General features: G+C 46.3%; 1 protein-coding gene across 1 annotated transcript; it reads right to left on the bottom strand.

Annotated features, from left to right (window-relative positions):
• Positions 1-281: 281 nt before the first annotated feature.
• bysl (bystin-like) lies at positions 282-13,409 on the bottom strand. The gene is made up of 7 exons (XM_063065228.1): positions 13,055-13,409; positions 10,365-10,530; positions 9,401-9,539; positions 8,646-8,779; positions 8,184-8,344; positions 4,347-4,449; positions 282-1,332 (listed from the first exon to the last, which is right to left on the bottom strand). Exons 1-7 carry the CDS (start codon positions 13,323-13,325, stop codon positions 990-992), a joined length of 1,317 nt encoding a protein of 438 aa, XP_062921298.1. The 5' UTR covers positions 13,326-13,409; the 3' UTR covers positions 282-989.
• Between the last annotated feature and the right edge of the window lie 45 nt (positions 13,410-13,454).

A 13,454-nucleotide genomic window follows, 5' to 3' on the forward strand; every position in this document is an offset into this window, starting at 1 on the left:
ACTGGCTGCATCACAGCCTGGTATGGAAACACCAATGCCCTTGAATGGAAAACCCTACAAAAAAAAAGTGGATAAAGCCCTCTGCACCATTGAGCACATCTACATGAAATGCTGCCGCAGGGAATCAGCATTCATCATCAGGATCACTCAGCACCCAGGTTCCAGAGCAGTTACCACACCTCAGCCATCAAGCTCTTGAGCGAAAGGGGATAACTTCACTTGCCCCATCATTAAAATGTTCTCACAACTAACAGACTCACTTTTAAAGACTCTTCATCTCATATTCTTGAAATTTATTGCTTGTTTATTTATTATTATTCTTACTTTCTTTTTGTATTTGCACAGTTTGTTGTCTTCTGCACTCTGGTTGAATGCCCAAGTTGGATGGTCTGTTATGGTTATTATTCTGTACATTTACTGAGTAAGCCCACAAGAAAACACATCTCAGGGTTATATATGGTGACATATATGTACTTAGATAATAAATTTACTTTGACCTTTAAAGTATTTTTAAACTTGGTCTACCCTTGACGTACTCTGTGATGATGTGACACATTGCGCCTGACTAAACTGGAGCCACACAGAATCTGTAACTGGGAAATACAAGTCATTGTTCACACAGCGAACCTCCAGGTGAGAGTCATAATATGTTGCTCAGTTAAACGGTTGTTTGTCTTTCTTTTTATACCTTAACTATTTCCATGAACCTTTGGCTATTTGGGGTGGCCGCTTAATTGGGCCAAAATGTACTAATCCCAATGTCTCCCAAGTAAGCAGAATTCAATTAATATGTTAACGTATATGGTGAATAAAGTTGGTTCTTGAGTTTCACGAGGATTAAGTCAATATAAAAACTTGTTAATTAATAACAAGACAAAAAGTATCTCCACATCAAGTAGAAATCCAGGCTAGTTGGCGAGATTAAAATCACTTCAAATCCAGATGTTTATTCAGCCAAGAAAACAAAGCCAGCAGGAAGTGAAAACAAATCAGTCCAAGGCCATTCCCACTTCCACGTCCCTCGACTTGGAGTTGACCAGTTCACGGCGGATCTCCGGAGAGATGCTTGGATGATGGTGAATCCTCAGCAGCTCCACTAAGGAGTCCTTCTGCTCAGAGGACAAGTCCTCCTTGTAGCGCTGGGCAAAGGTGAGCAGACACTGGTGCCACAGCACGGGCAGGGTCCTCTTATCCGTCTGGAACCGCAGGAAGTGGAAAACCAGCGCGTCAATCACCCGGAAAGGAAGGGCGTACTTCTTGTCAATCATCAATCGCAGGAAGATGCTGTTCGCTCCGTTGTATTCCATCTCCGCGATCTTCAGCATCGCAGCACTGTCAGGGCAAGAAAGATGATGAAGGTCAATAAACATCTGAACAACGAATCAGAAAATGTATATGCCCGCATTACTGAGAGCATTAAGACCACCTCTATCACTGTCTAGTTTCCTGCCACCTCCTCTCTCTCCGTGTCCAGGTTGCAGTGAGTAGTTCACTTAGTGGAGAAGATCATTGGCTGTCAGCTACCAACATTAAAAGACCCGTTCATTGCCACAGTGAAGAAAAGAGCTGGAAAGATTACTGCTGACTCCACCCTCCCGAGCAGTCACCTATTCACCAAATTACCATCAGGGAGCCGCTACCGGTCCATCACCAGCAGGACTACAAATCATCTCCAAAGCTTCTTTCCTGTAACGATACAGCTTCTCATCAAAACTCACTCAGGTATAATTCCCTCACTGTCCCTGCACAACATCCGTTACGTGGCCTTTCCTGCTCTTTGTTCTTTTGACAACTGAGTCTGTTCATATGTTCACATATATTTAAGTTTGATTATTGACATTTGAGAATCTGACTGTTCTGCTAATTGTTGATTGCTTATAGCTGCTTGCCCTATTGCCTTGTGAATTATTGGCTGCTGTTCTGTTGTCTGTTATGGAATTGTCTTGTTTTATGCTTGGCGCTGAACCACAATCAATTCTGGTATAGTTCATATACTGCTAATAAAGTGACTCTGATGAGATCATATCAATGACTGAAATTAATACGATTGTCCATCAGACTAAACATTGTATTTTTAGTGTTATGCATATGTACACATTATGCATCATACATTTTTAGTATTATGCATATATTATTGCCTTTTTAGCTTTATTTAGTTGTTTCTCTTGGATGATTTCTAAAGACCCAAGCGTAAACCTAAGAACAAACGCAGAACAGTACATTACAGATCCTTCTACCCATGATCTTCTTTAATTCACCCCAAGATCAATCTAATGCCTCACTCATGGTTTTCGCCCATATCCCTGGACTTTGCTCACAGCGGCAACTGGAGACACAAAAGATGCTACAGATGCTGGAAATCTTGAGCAACACACACACACACACACACACAAAATGCTGGAGGAATCTTGTTGCATCATGATGAAGGGTCTTGTCCTGAAATGTCAACAGTTTATTCCCTCTCCCCCGCCCCCGACACCACCCGACTCGCAGAGATCCTCCAGCATTTTGTGTGTTGTCCTCAGTGGCAACCTTGCTCAATCCTCATTCACCTCGAGGTGGCAGCAATGAGCCCTTTTGGAACTGAACATTATAACGTTCCCAGCCAGATATGATCTGGCCCCTGGCATGGACTCAATCAAAATCATGGAGCATAACAGGCCCTTCAGCCCCACAAGCCCATGCTGACCATGGTGCCAACCCAATTAGTCCCAATTTCCCCTGTTCAACCCATATCCCAATAAGCCCTACCCCTCCTTGTACCTATCCAAGTGCTGTTAGCGCCACCTATCAGTCCTTTTCACATTTGCCATTCCTGTAACTTTGAGTGGAAGACCCGATTTAGATTTTTAAGATTATGAGAAGCATATGCAATGGATACCAGTTAATAGGGCCATCAGTTAATCTTAAAGAACAAACACTAATTGAGAAAATTGCCAGGATTCTCTCTGTTTAGTTGGGACACTATGACACTTAACTGGGGCAGATTGTTGCCGAATAGGTTCCAACTAACGTCAATGACATGCACTTGAGTTGCCGTTAAACCTATACTGTGCTTTGTGCAGTTTTTAAATAGCATCAGTCGCACATGCTTCTGTTCAAAAAGCAGTGATTTTTGTCACTGAAAGTTGGCGAGAAATAAGCAGTAAGACAATTCCGAACTGTTTTCCTCTCTACGCTTTCAAGCATCCAGGCTTGGAGATGCCAGAAATGGTAGGGCATGAAAATTAAACCATTTCACTATTTCAATAAGTTAGGAACTACAAAGAAGTTGAAGGTATCAACAATCATCTTGAATGAGACAATGAAAATGAAGATTTGGAGAATGCAACTGTTGCTAACATTGTAGGAGGGCAGTCCATTACCTGCACTAGGTGTCCACACTGATTTTGTTCATTGTGTACACTGGGTGAATTCCTCCGTCAATAACTGTTAGGAACTAGTACAGTGTTATAGTACTGTAGTACTATTGGTAGTGTTCCAACTTGTTCTGTATTTCAATTAAATACATAATTTGTTACCCATTTTTTTTTATACCCTTTTAACTATAGCTAACAAGAAGCTGCCTAATTGGGCCAAAATTAACTGGATCCACTGTATCGGGTAAATGGTCAGAATCTTTTCCAAAGGATGGAAATGTCAAACATCAGAGGACACGCTTTTAAGGTTATAAGGGTGGTGGGGGGGTGGTTTAAAGCTGAAGTGACAGGGATTTTTTTTTAAACCGGACAGAGCAGTAGGTGCCTGGATTGAGTTACCAGAGATAGCAGAGAAAGCAGGCAGAGTCTGGAGGCTGAGACACATGAATATGAACGGAATGGACGGATACTGATGATACACTGAAGGACATTTAATATAAACAGGAATCAAGATCACTGCAACATTGTGGGCTGAATGGCCTGTTCCAATTCCACGTTCTACACTCACTGTCAGAGTAACTACTCAGATTTGTATAGCGCCCTAAATATAAAACAGCTATTTCTGAAACCAAGATGATGACAAAGAAGGCATTTAAAGGGTAGAACAAAAGTACACACATACAAGAGTCAATTCTGGCTTATTTCTCATTCTCCTCAAGGTGGCAGCAGCGAGCTCCTTTTCGAACAGGGTGCCACGACACAAGTACAACAGAATGCAGCAGTGGGAGACATCAGCTAACGGCCTTAGGGTAGGCAAACATCACCAAGGTTCTCCCACCCTACAGCAGGGGTTCCCAACATTTTTGTTATGCCATGGACCAATGCAATTAAGCAAGGGGTCTATGGACCCTAGTTTGGGAACTCCTGCCCTGGAGACATGCTCCCCTTCCACTGCCCGCCCTGTACCCCAGAACAAACAGCCGTTACCTGGTATGAAGGACTGGGATAGAGCACTTGGTCAGAATACTGCCAATAATGATAGCTTCTCTTAATGTGCATGTACCAGATTCACACAGAGGAAGTAGAATACCTTTGGAGAGAGAAGGGAAAATTAATATTTGTTGGAATTGAATGCCGTTGTTACTTGCACAATTAAATTCAGAAATTACAGGACAGAATTAACCATTGACCCACCCACAACGGACACAGGGAGTGCAACTCAGCTTCCTAAAATCATTTTATGGAAGTTCAAAGTAAACTTATTACCAAAGTAACCATATGTCACCATACACAACCGAAATCCAGTTCCAAGTTCGTTGTTGGTACTGTGAAAAACTTTGTTTTACATGCCATCCACACAGATCATTAGTGTATCGAAGCTGTACAAGGGGAGGAAGGACTGTTGACTGTGGTGGGCAAGCGATATTGGCGTCACAACGCATGGCGACATTTGCAGGCTGCCCCCAGCAGCACATCTTTGGTGTGTGTTGGTTGTTAACACAAATTACACGTTTCACTGTACATTTTTGATATACATGTAATAATTAAATCTGAATCAGTGCAGAATAAAGCATTACATTTACAAAGAAGCCTCTCAATACACGTGGGGAAGAACATTCTCAATATTACATTTTTATTTAGCGTACTGCCGCGAAGCAGAGTTCGGATCCATTTAACACAGTCCGGTGACTTAGCTTACAAAAAGTAGTGGTCCATCATGGTAAAGTACCCCCCACCCCCCCACCATTGAGCACATCTACATGAAACTCTGTCGCAAGAAAGCAGCATCCATCATCACGGACCCCCGCCATGCAGGATGCACTTTCTTCTCGCTGCTACCATTAGGAAGGTGGTACAGGAGCCTCAGGACTTGCATCACCAGGTTCAGGAATAGTTATTACCCCTCAACCATCAGGCTGTTGACCTGAGGGGATAACTTCACTTGCCCCATCACCGACTGATTCCACAACCAATGGATTCACTTTCAATGACTCTTCATCTCATGTTCTCAATATTTATTATCTATTATTTCTTTCTTTTTGTATTTGCAGTTTGCATCTTGCACAGTAGTAAAACACCCAAGTTAGTATGATCTTTCATTGATTCTATTATGGTTATTACTATATTATGGATATGTTCTCAAGAAAATTAATCTCAGGGTTGTATATGGCAATACATGTGTATTTTGAACATTAGCTTGTAAATCCACCATTGAAGAGGAGCGATTTCTGGGCACACAAGCAACTAGGGGCTCCGGGGAGAGTGTGGGAATATTTAAAGATAAAGATTAGCTTTAGGTTGCACATAATATTAAAACACACAGTAAAATGCATCGCTTGTGTCTCTGACCATCCACTTTGACATCCATTTCAAAGATGTGCTGGCAGCAGTCTGCAAGTGTCGCTACACTTCCAGTGCCAACATAGCTCATTAACCCTAATCGGGCATCTTTGGAATGCGGGAGGAAACCGAAGCACGCGGTGGAAGCGCACGCGGTAATGCGAAGCATGTACAAACTTCTGACAGCAGTGGGAATTGAACCCCGATCGCTGGTGCTGACCACTACACTACTGAGATGCCCATTTTGGGGTTGGTATCGACACAGATATTAATATATGAACGATATTGAAATGGATTGCTGTGCTTGCAAGGAATGGCCAAGCTCACAGTGCCAAATGAGATCCTAACTGAGACAGCACGGTAGCATAGTGGTCAGTACAACACTTCACAGTACAGGCGACCCGGGTTTAAATCCTGCCACTGCCTGTAAGGAGTTTGCACGTTCTCCCCGTGTGTCTCCTCCAAATGATTCCCTGTTCGGTAGGGTTACTGTGTCATGTTTTTTTCCCTGTGCTTTTTGGAAATTCTTTTATTTATTGAGATACAGGACGTAGAAGGCCCTTTGAGCCCTGCCAACCAGCAACCCCCGATTTAACCCAGCCAACTCACGGGACAATTTACAATGACCAATTAACCTACATCTTCGCATTGTAGGAGGAAACCGGAGCACCTGGAGAAAACTCACTGAACAATCAGATGATTAGAGTAGGGAGTGTTGGATTGGGCTGTATAATTAATATTTTTCTTGTAGTTTTAACATCGTCTTTTTGGGTGACAGGATGGAGATAAGTCTCTACTAAAGGAGGTGTCAGGCGCTTCTTCCCTCTGCTGGCCTGCAGGTCACCCTTGGGCGAGGTGTAGCACCTGCTTAGACCCCCGATCAGGGTCACATGAAGCCACGGGAGCAGGTGGTGGATGGTCGTATGAGCAGCTGGTGCAGATCACAAGTCCTGGTTATGTAACCACTGACGCCAGGCAGACAATCTCTAAAGAGTATTGAAAATGGCTGGGGTCACCCATCTTGTAAAGACACTGCCCAGAAGAAGGCAATGGCTTCTGTAGAAGAATTTGCCAAGGTCATGAGACCACGATCACCCACATCATATGACACAACACATAATGATGATGGCAATTGATTTTATTTTTGTCATCACCAGTAATTGTTTAAAGCGTTTTCCAGTGGTTACAGTGGTCTGGTGTAAGATCAGACCACCTTTGTTCTCTTATCTCTTTTCCCTTAGGCTCTCTTTCTCTGCTTCCCCCCCCCCCACGCTTTCCCATTCTCTCTCACCACCCATCTCCCCTCGTTTCCTTTGTTCTTGTAACACTTAATAAAACAATTGTAAGCAAGAAGTCTGATGCCTCATTCTTAACTTCCTAAGAACCTTTAGATTGCAAAAGCATCGGGATCCAACAAGGGCGCAGGTTGAGGCCAAGAGGGTAGAGACTGAATAGACACCCGAGAGGCTACTTTTACCACCCCCGCGGGCAGTCCGGTCAGTACATGATCCAGAGGAAATGGTTGAGGCAAGGACACTAACAACATTCAGAAGGTATTTGGACAGGTACATGGATGGGAAAGGATTAGAGAAGAGGTTCCCAATGTGTGGTTAAGTGCCTGGCTCAAGGACACAACAGCTGAGGCTCGAACTAACGACCTTCAGATCACTAGACCGACACCTTAACCACTTGGCCACGTGCCAACACCATAGACCTGTACCATTAAGCAAGTGGCCCATGGCCAAGGTGGGAACCCCTCAGTTAGGTGGATGTGGTCCAAACACCGGCGAATGAGATAAATTTAGATAGGAATCTTGGTTAGCATGGAAAAGTTGAGCCGAATGACCTGTTTCCACACTAATCCCCAAAGGGCCTCATTACACGCTGAGAATTTCTATGATGGTGTGGAATAACTTGGAAAAGGTTTCAGAGCTCTTTTTTTTTTGATTACCAAAGGCTGGCTAACTCAGTCGGTAAAGCACAGGAGCCTTAATGCCAGGGTCGTGGGTTTGATCTCCGCGATGGGCGCTGGCATTCTGGAATGTCACGGTAGCGTGGTGGTTAGTGTAGAAAACATTACAACACCAGCAACCAGGGCTCAGTTCCTGCTGCTGTCCGTAAGGAGTTTGTACATTTCCTCCAGGTGCTCTGGTTTCCTCCCACATTCCAAAGACATACAGGCTAATTGGTCACATGGGGGTAATTGGCTTGTTGGGCCGGAAGCGCTTATTATCATTCTGTATCTCTAAACAATGTTGCTTTGCCACTGTGTTCTGCCAAACTTTGTGGACTTGCCACGTTGGCGCCGGAATGGGTAAAGACAGCTGCAGGCAGCCCCCCCCCCCCACACATCCTCAGGAGCGTTGGCTGTCAACGCAACCGTCACATTTCACCGACTGTACATGTGATAAATAAACTTGAATCTAAATCTACAACTACAGGACAAGAGATCAGTCACCTGCCCTCAGCATAGAGGAAGCTTACCCTTAAACCAGGCTGCAGGTTTGAACAGCGCTCTCTTCAAGGACATGTAAAGGTGGAAGTTAAGGCGTTTGTACTCGACAATGTCGTCTCTCACACGAGGCAAAAGCACCAGGTTGTAGAACCTCTGGGCCATCTTGGCCTTCAGGTTGGCAGCAAAGATCCTGCAAGTTGTGAGGGAGAGAAGTGGGTTAGGAAGAGTACACAGCAAAGTTACTATTTGCAGCAATGAGAGGGCACTGTACTGCCAGCATGAAACAACAAATTTCACGACATAGGTCAGTGATAATAAACCTGACTTTGATTCACTGGGAGGGAGGGGCGCTAGGAAAACAGCATGGGAATAATGGGCCAAATGTCCCCTTGTATCGTTTAATCCAGCAGCAGCACAGGAGCCCAGTATACCTGCCAGGAAGAGCAGAAACACTCTGGCCCTCCAACATTACAGGAATGCCAGCCTCTCACCTGGTGGCCTGGTACATGGCAGCCGCCGTCCAGCTCTCTGGCTCCGTGATGTACAGAATCTGCTCCCAGTTTGACAACGCTGGCACAATCTTGAAGGCTTTTGGAAGTTTCCCACTCCGATACTTGCACAGTACCTTTCGGAAAGCAAAATGTAAAGCTTTACCAGGTCTGAGTACAGCTATCACCTTTGAATTTTTATGTGTTCTGAGGCATATGTCATAATAAACAAACCCAATTTTCCTTTATGGTCAGTGAATGTAACTCACTGTTGAGATTATCACAATCGTTTGTTAAGAAGTTTTGTACGTAGCCTGCTGAACGTCGCCACGGTTCACCAGCGCCATCCTGGAGGAGCGGAGGTTCCGAGGTATTTTACAGGAGCAGCACTTTTAACGAAAATTGCAGAAATTAGCAGCTCCGCAAGTCACCCAAAGAAAATGCCTTCCTCTTCCAAATGCCTCATGACAGCGGCAGGACGGTTGTGTAGCAGTTAAGGTAATGCTACTACAGAGCCAGCTGCGAGATTCGGGTTCAATTCCTGCTGCTGTCTGTAAGGAGTTGATATGGTCTCCCCACGATCGCGTGGGTTTCCTCTGGGGGCTCCGGTAACCTCCCACATCCCAACAACGCAAGGGTTAAGCTTACCTGTAGCAAGTTGTAGACACTTGCGAGCTGCCTCCAGCACATCCTCGGACTGGACTGGCCATCGACACGAGCGACCCATCATAAACGTGACAAATGAAGCTAATCCTTACCTCACGGACACCCTTGTACACCTCCAGGACCCTGGGGTCCAGCTGCGGCATCGGTCGGCCAGAGATTTCCGACATGACCGTCTCCACTTCCGTCTGCTTCTCCGTGATCTTCTCCATGATAATGTCAGCCAGAGTGCGCCTTCAGTGCAAAACGAGAGAGCTACATGAGCAACGAGCAAAAGCAGACCTTCATCTGCCCTGCTAGACAAGAGTGCGCTGTCTTTACCCAGGTCTGGCCCGGTACACAACTCCACGCTCGTCAACGGGAACGAGCTAGCCAGAGCCCTCAACCCGAAGGCGATAAACACCGACTACTTCAACACCACCAAATCTTTTAAACAAGTTAGACAACCTTGTGGCCGGCACGTTGTGCACTGTGTTGCTGTGAACGTAGACCAGTACAGGCCCTTTGGCCCACAATTTTGTGCTGACCTGTATAAACCTACATCATGATCGAGCTAACCCTATCCTCAGACACAGCCCATAACAACACCCCCTCCCCATTTTCCTTTCAGCCATCTGCCTACGCTGTTGTGAGGAGCTTTGTACATTCTCCCCGTGATCACTCGTGTTTCTCCCCCCGCCCCCGAGCGCTGCAGTTTCCTCCCACATTCCAAATAGACGTAAACAAAGTTAACATGGGCATGCTACTTTCGCGCTGAAAGTGTGGCAACATTTGCAGGCTGTCCCCAGCACAAGCTTGGACTGTGCTGGTCGCTGACACAAACGATACACTTCAGCGTATATTTTGATGCACTCCTGACAAGAAAGCTAATCTCTCTTTAAAATATGCCCACCACCCTGTGCTTGGAAAATCATTGCCTGTCAGATCCCCGCTCTACACCCATCAACTTTTTACACAGGGAGCTGTCAAATCCCTCTTTACGGATGTCGGCAAAGCAGAAGTAAAGGTTTTCTGAAAGCCTGTTTGCATCAATCCTCCTCAGGAACTACCTGACGTTACCTCAGCGGAGGGTTCTTGTTCATGAACGTATCTATCGCCTTTTCATCCTCCGGGTTCACGACTACTTCCTCGCCGTAGCCCTCCTTCGCAATCGCAGCCGCACTCTCCAGCGTCGGCCACTCATCGTCCGATTCGGAGTCCGAATCTTTACCCTTCGAACCTGAGCCTGTGAAAAGATAAAAAAAACAAATGCAGTGTGAGCAACCTTACCCCGTGGGTCTGAGTTTTAACCTGTTGTCCCAACACCTTTCACATGCTCTGCCCTCAGTTTAACATATCCCACCTTTATCAGGATCAGCTTGTGATCTCCAGCGTGAATCTGAAACAACCTGCTGGAGGATTCCTTCCTTCTGCAGTTATAGATGAACGAGAGGGGTATGGAGGGCTTTGGCCCAGGAGCAGGTAGTTTATAACCACATATTTATAGGGCCATAAGATTACAAGAGCAGAATTAGGCCATTTGGCCCATCGAGTCTGCTCCACCATTTCATCATGGCTGATCCATTTTCCCGTTCAGCCACAATCTGCATTCTCCCCCTATGAGAGGGTAAACAGCTTTAGGTTCCTCTGCATCCACATCTCCAAGGACCTCATGTGATCTGTACACACACGCTGTGTGGTGAAAAAGGCACAACAGCACCTCTTTCACCTCAGATGATTGAGGAAGTTTGGAATGGGCCCCCAAATCCTAAGAACTTTCTATAAGGGGCACAATTGAGAGCATCCTGACTGGCTGCATCACTGCCTGGTGTGGGAACTGTACTTCCCTCAATCGCAGGACTCTGCAGAGAGTGGTGCAGACAGCCCAGCACATCTGTAGTTGTGAACTTCCCATGATTCACGACATATACAGAGACAGGTGTGTAAAAAGGGCCCGAAGGATCATTGGGGACCCAAGTCATCCCAACCACAATCTATTCCAGCTGCTACCATCCGGGAAACAGTACTGCAGCATAAAAGCCAGGACCAACAGGCTCCCGGACAGCTTCTTCCACCAGGCCATCAGACTGATGAACTCACTCTGATTTGAGTGTAGTCTATGTTACATTGACTGTTCTATTTATTATAAATTACTATGATTGCACATTGCACATTTAGATGGAGGCGTAACGTAAAGATTTTTACTCATGTATGTGAAGGATGTAAGAAATAAAGTCAATTCAATTCAATATATAACAACTTACAAAGCACTTTTGTAAAGATGATGCTGCTCAAAGTGCTTTACAGTGCAAACATGAAGATAAAAGACAAAATTATGTTAGGTAAAAGCAAAGTTAAATAAATGGTTTTGAGCTGGCCTTTAAAGTTGCCAACTGAGTCTGCATTCCTCACAGGTTTTGAGCTCCATAGTTTAGGAGCGTAGTTCAAAAAAAAGCTGACCTGACAATTAGTTGGGACCAGGCAGCAAATAAACAGGATTAGATGGGCTGGAGGGCTTTTTTCTGGGCTCTATGACACTCTCTAATGGAGATGGGAACGCTGTCACAGACTAAACTGCCAGCTTGTCAAAATGGAACCTTCTTCCTGAGGGGGCCCCTCGGGGATCACGGATGAGTTTCTGCTGGCCGGGCTCTGGGGGGGAGGTGAGGCTGACAAGGGGCCTGCGGACTTTGCCAGCGGTTGGGATCGAGTGTGGAGTTGGTGAGGCAGTCAGACCCTTTCCACTGCTAGTGTTGGGCTTCCTGCGCTGCTAACCCTTGGGCTCGAGGCCACAGTCCAGCTGGAATGTGCCAACTCAAAGCCCCTTGCAGTCAGTGTAGATACAGGCCTTTTGGTTTCATCCATGACAACCAACAAGCCTGTCTAAAATGATCCCATTTGGCTCATATAATTCTAAGCCAGAGGTTCCTAAACCTTTATATGCCACAGACCTATACCATTAAGCAAGGTTGGGAACTCCTGCTCTAAACCTCCCCCATTAATATAGCTCCCCAAATACCTCAATGTACCTGCCTCAAACACTTCTTCAGGCAGCTCATTCAATATATGCATCGCTCCGTGTTTTCCTCAGGACCCTTTCCTCCCCAAATTTAAGCCTATCCCATCCAGATGTTGCAAACAAAAGAAAACCTGTAGATACTGGAAACCCAGAACAACACACACAGAATGCTGAAGGAACTCAGCAGGCCAGGCAGCATCTATAGAAAAAAAGTGCAGTTGACGTTTTCGGGCCAAGACCCTTTGGGGTGGGGGGGGGTCGTCTCTTTAACCCTGCTGAGTTCCTCCAGCATTTTGTGTGTTCCGTCCAGATGTTGACTCCCAATCCTCTGAAAATGTCTTTTCCCTTCACGAATTTACAGATCTCTGTGAGGTGATCTCATCCTCCTACACTCCAGGGAAGCAGTCCGGTCTCTCCTTAAATCCCAATCTCTTCAGTCCTGATAACATCCTTATAAATCGGTTTTAACGCCCTCTTCGTTTTAAGACATCCTTCCCATAGTGACACAACTCTGCAGATGCTGCAAATCTTGAACACACACACACACACACACACACACACACACACACACACACACGGTGCTGGAGGAACTCAGTAGGTCAGGCAGCACCTACAGAAGTGAATAAATGGTTGACGTTTCATCTGGCTGGTTTATTATCTCCATGGATGCTGCCTGACCTGCCGCGTTCCTTCAGCATTTTGTGTGTGTGCTTTCTCGCTCTCGCCCCCGCCCCGGACTCAAAACACTCACCTAACACGGTAGTTTTTGTGGTGCGGCCCGGGTCGTCGCCGCCGCCGTGCTCGGCCTCCAACTCCTCCTGTTGCGCTCGGGCCTGCTCCAGGATCCTGCGGCTCAACCGGGCGTCCACATACTCCTCCTCGTCCCGGGCCCGGGCCTCCTGCCTGCGGTGCCGCTCCTTCTGGCGGCCGAGCGGCTTCACCGCGTCTCCCTGCAGAATCTGCTCGGCCAGGCCCAGGCTCCGGGGGGCCTGGCCGCCCTTGCCCAGCTTGGCTTTCGGCATCACTGTGATCCCAGCCCGGGGACCCGAGCAGCCCGGCAACTCACCAGCCCACGTGGGACCACCACATCGCGCCTGCGCGGAACGTATCGGCTCGGTGACGCCGCGGCCGCGAGCCATTCACGTGATCCG

This window comes from Mobula hypostoma, chromosome 13 (genome assembly GCF_963921235.1).
Source record: "Mobula hypostoma chromosome 13, sMobHyp1.1, whole genome shotgun sequence".
NCBI classification, from domain to species: domain Eukaryota; kingdom Metazoa; phylum Chordata; class Chondrichthyes; order Myliobatiformes; family Myliobatidae; genus Mobula; species Mobula hypostoma.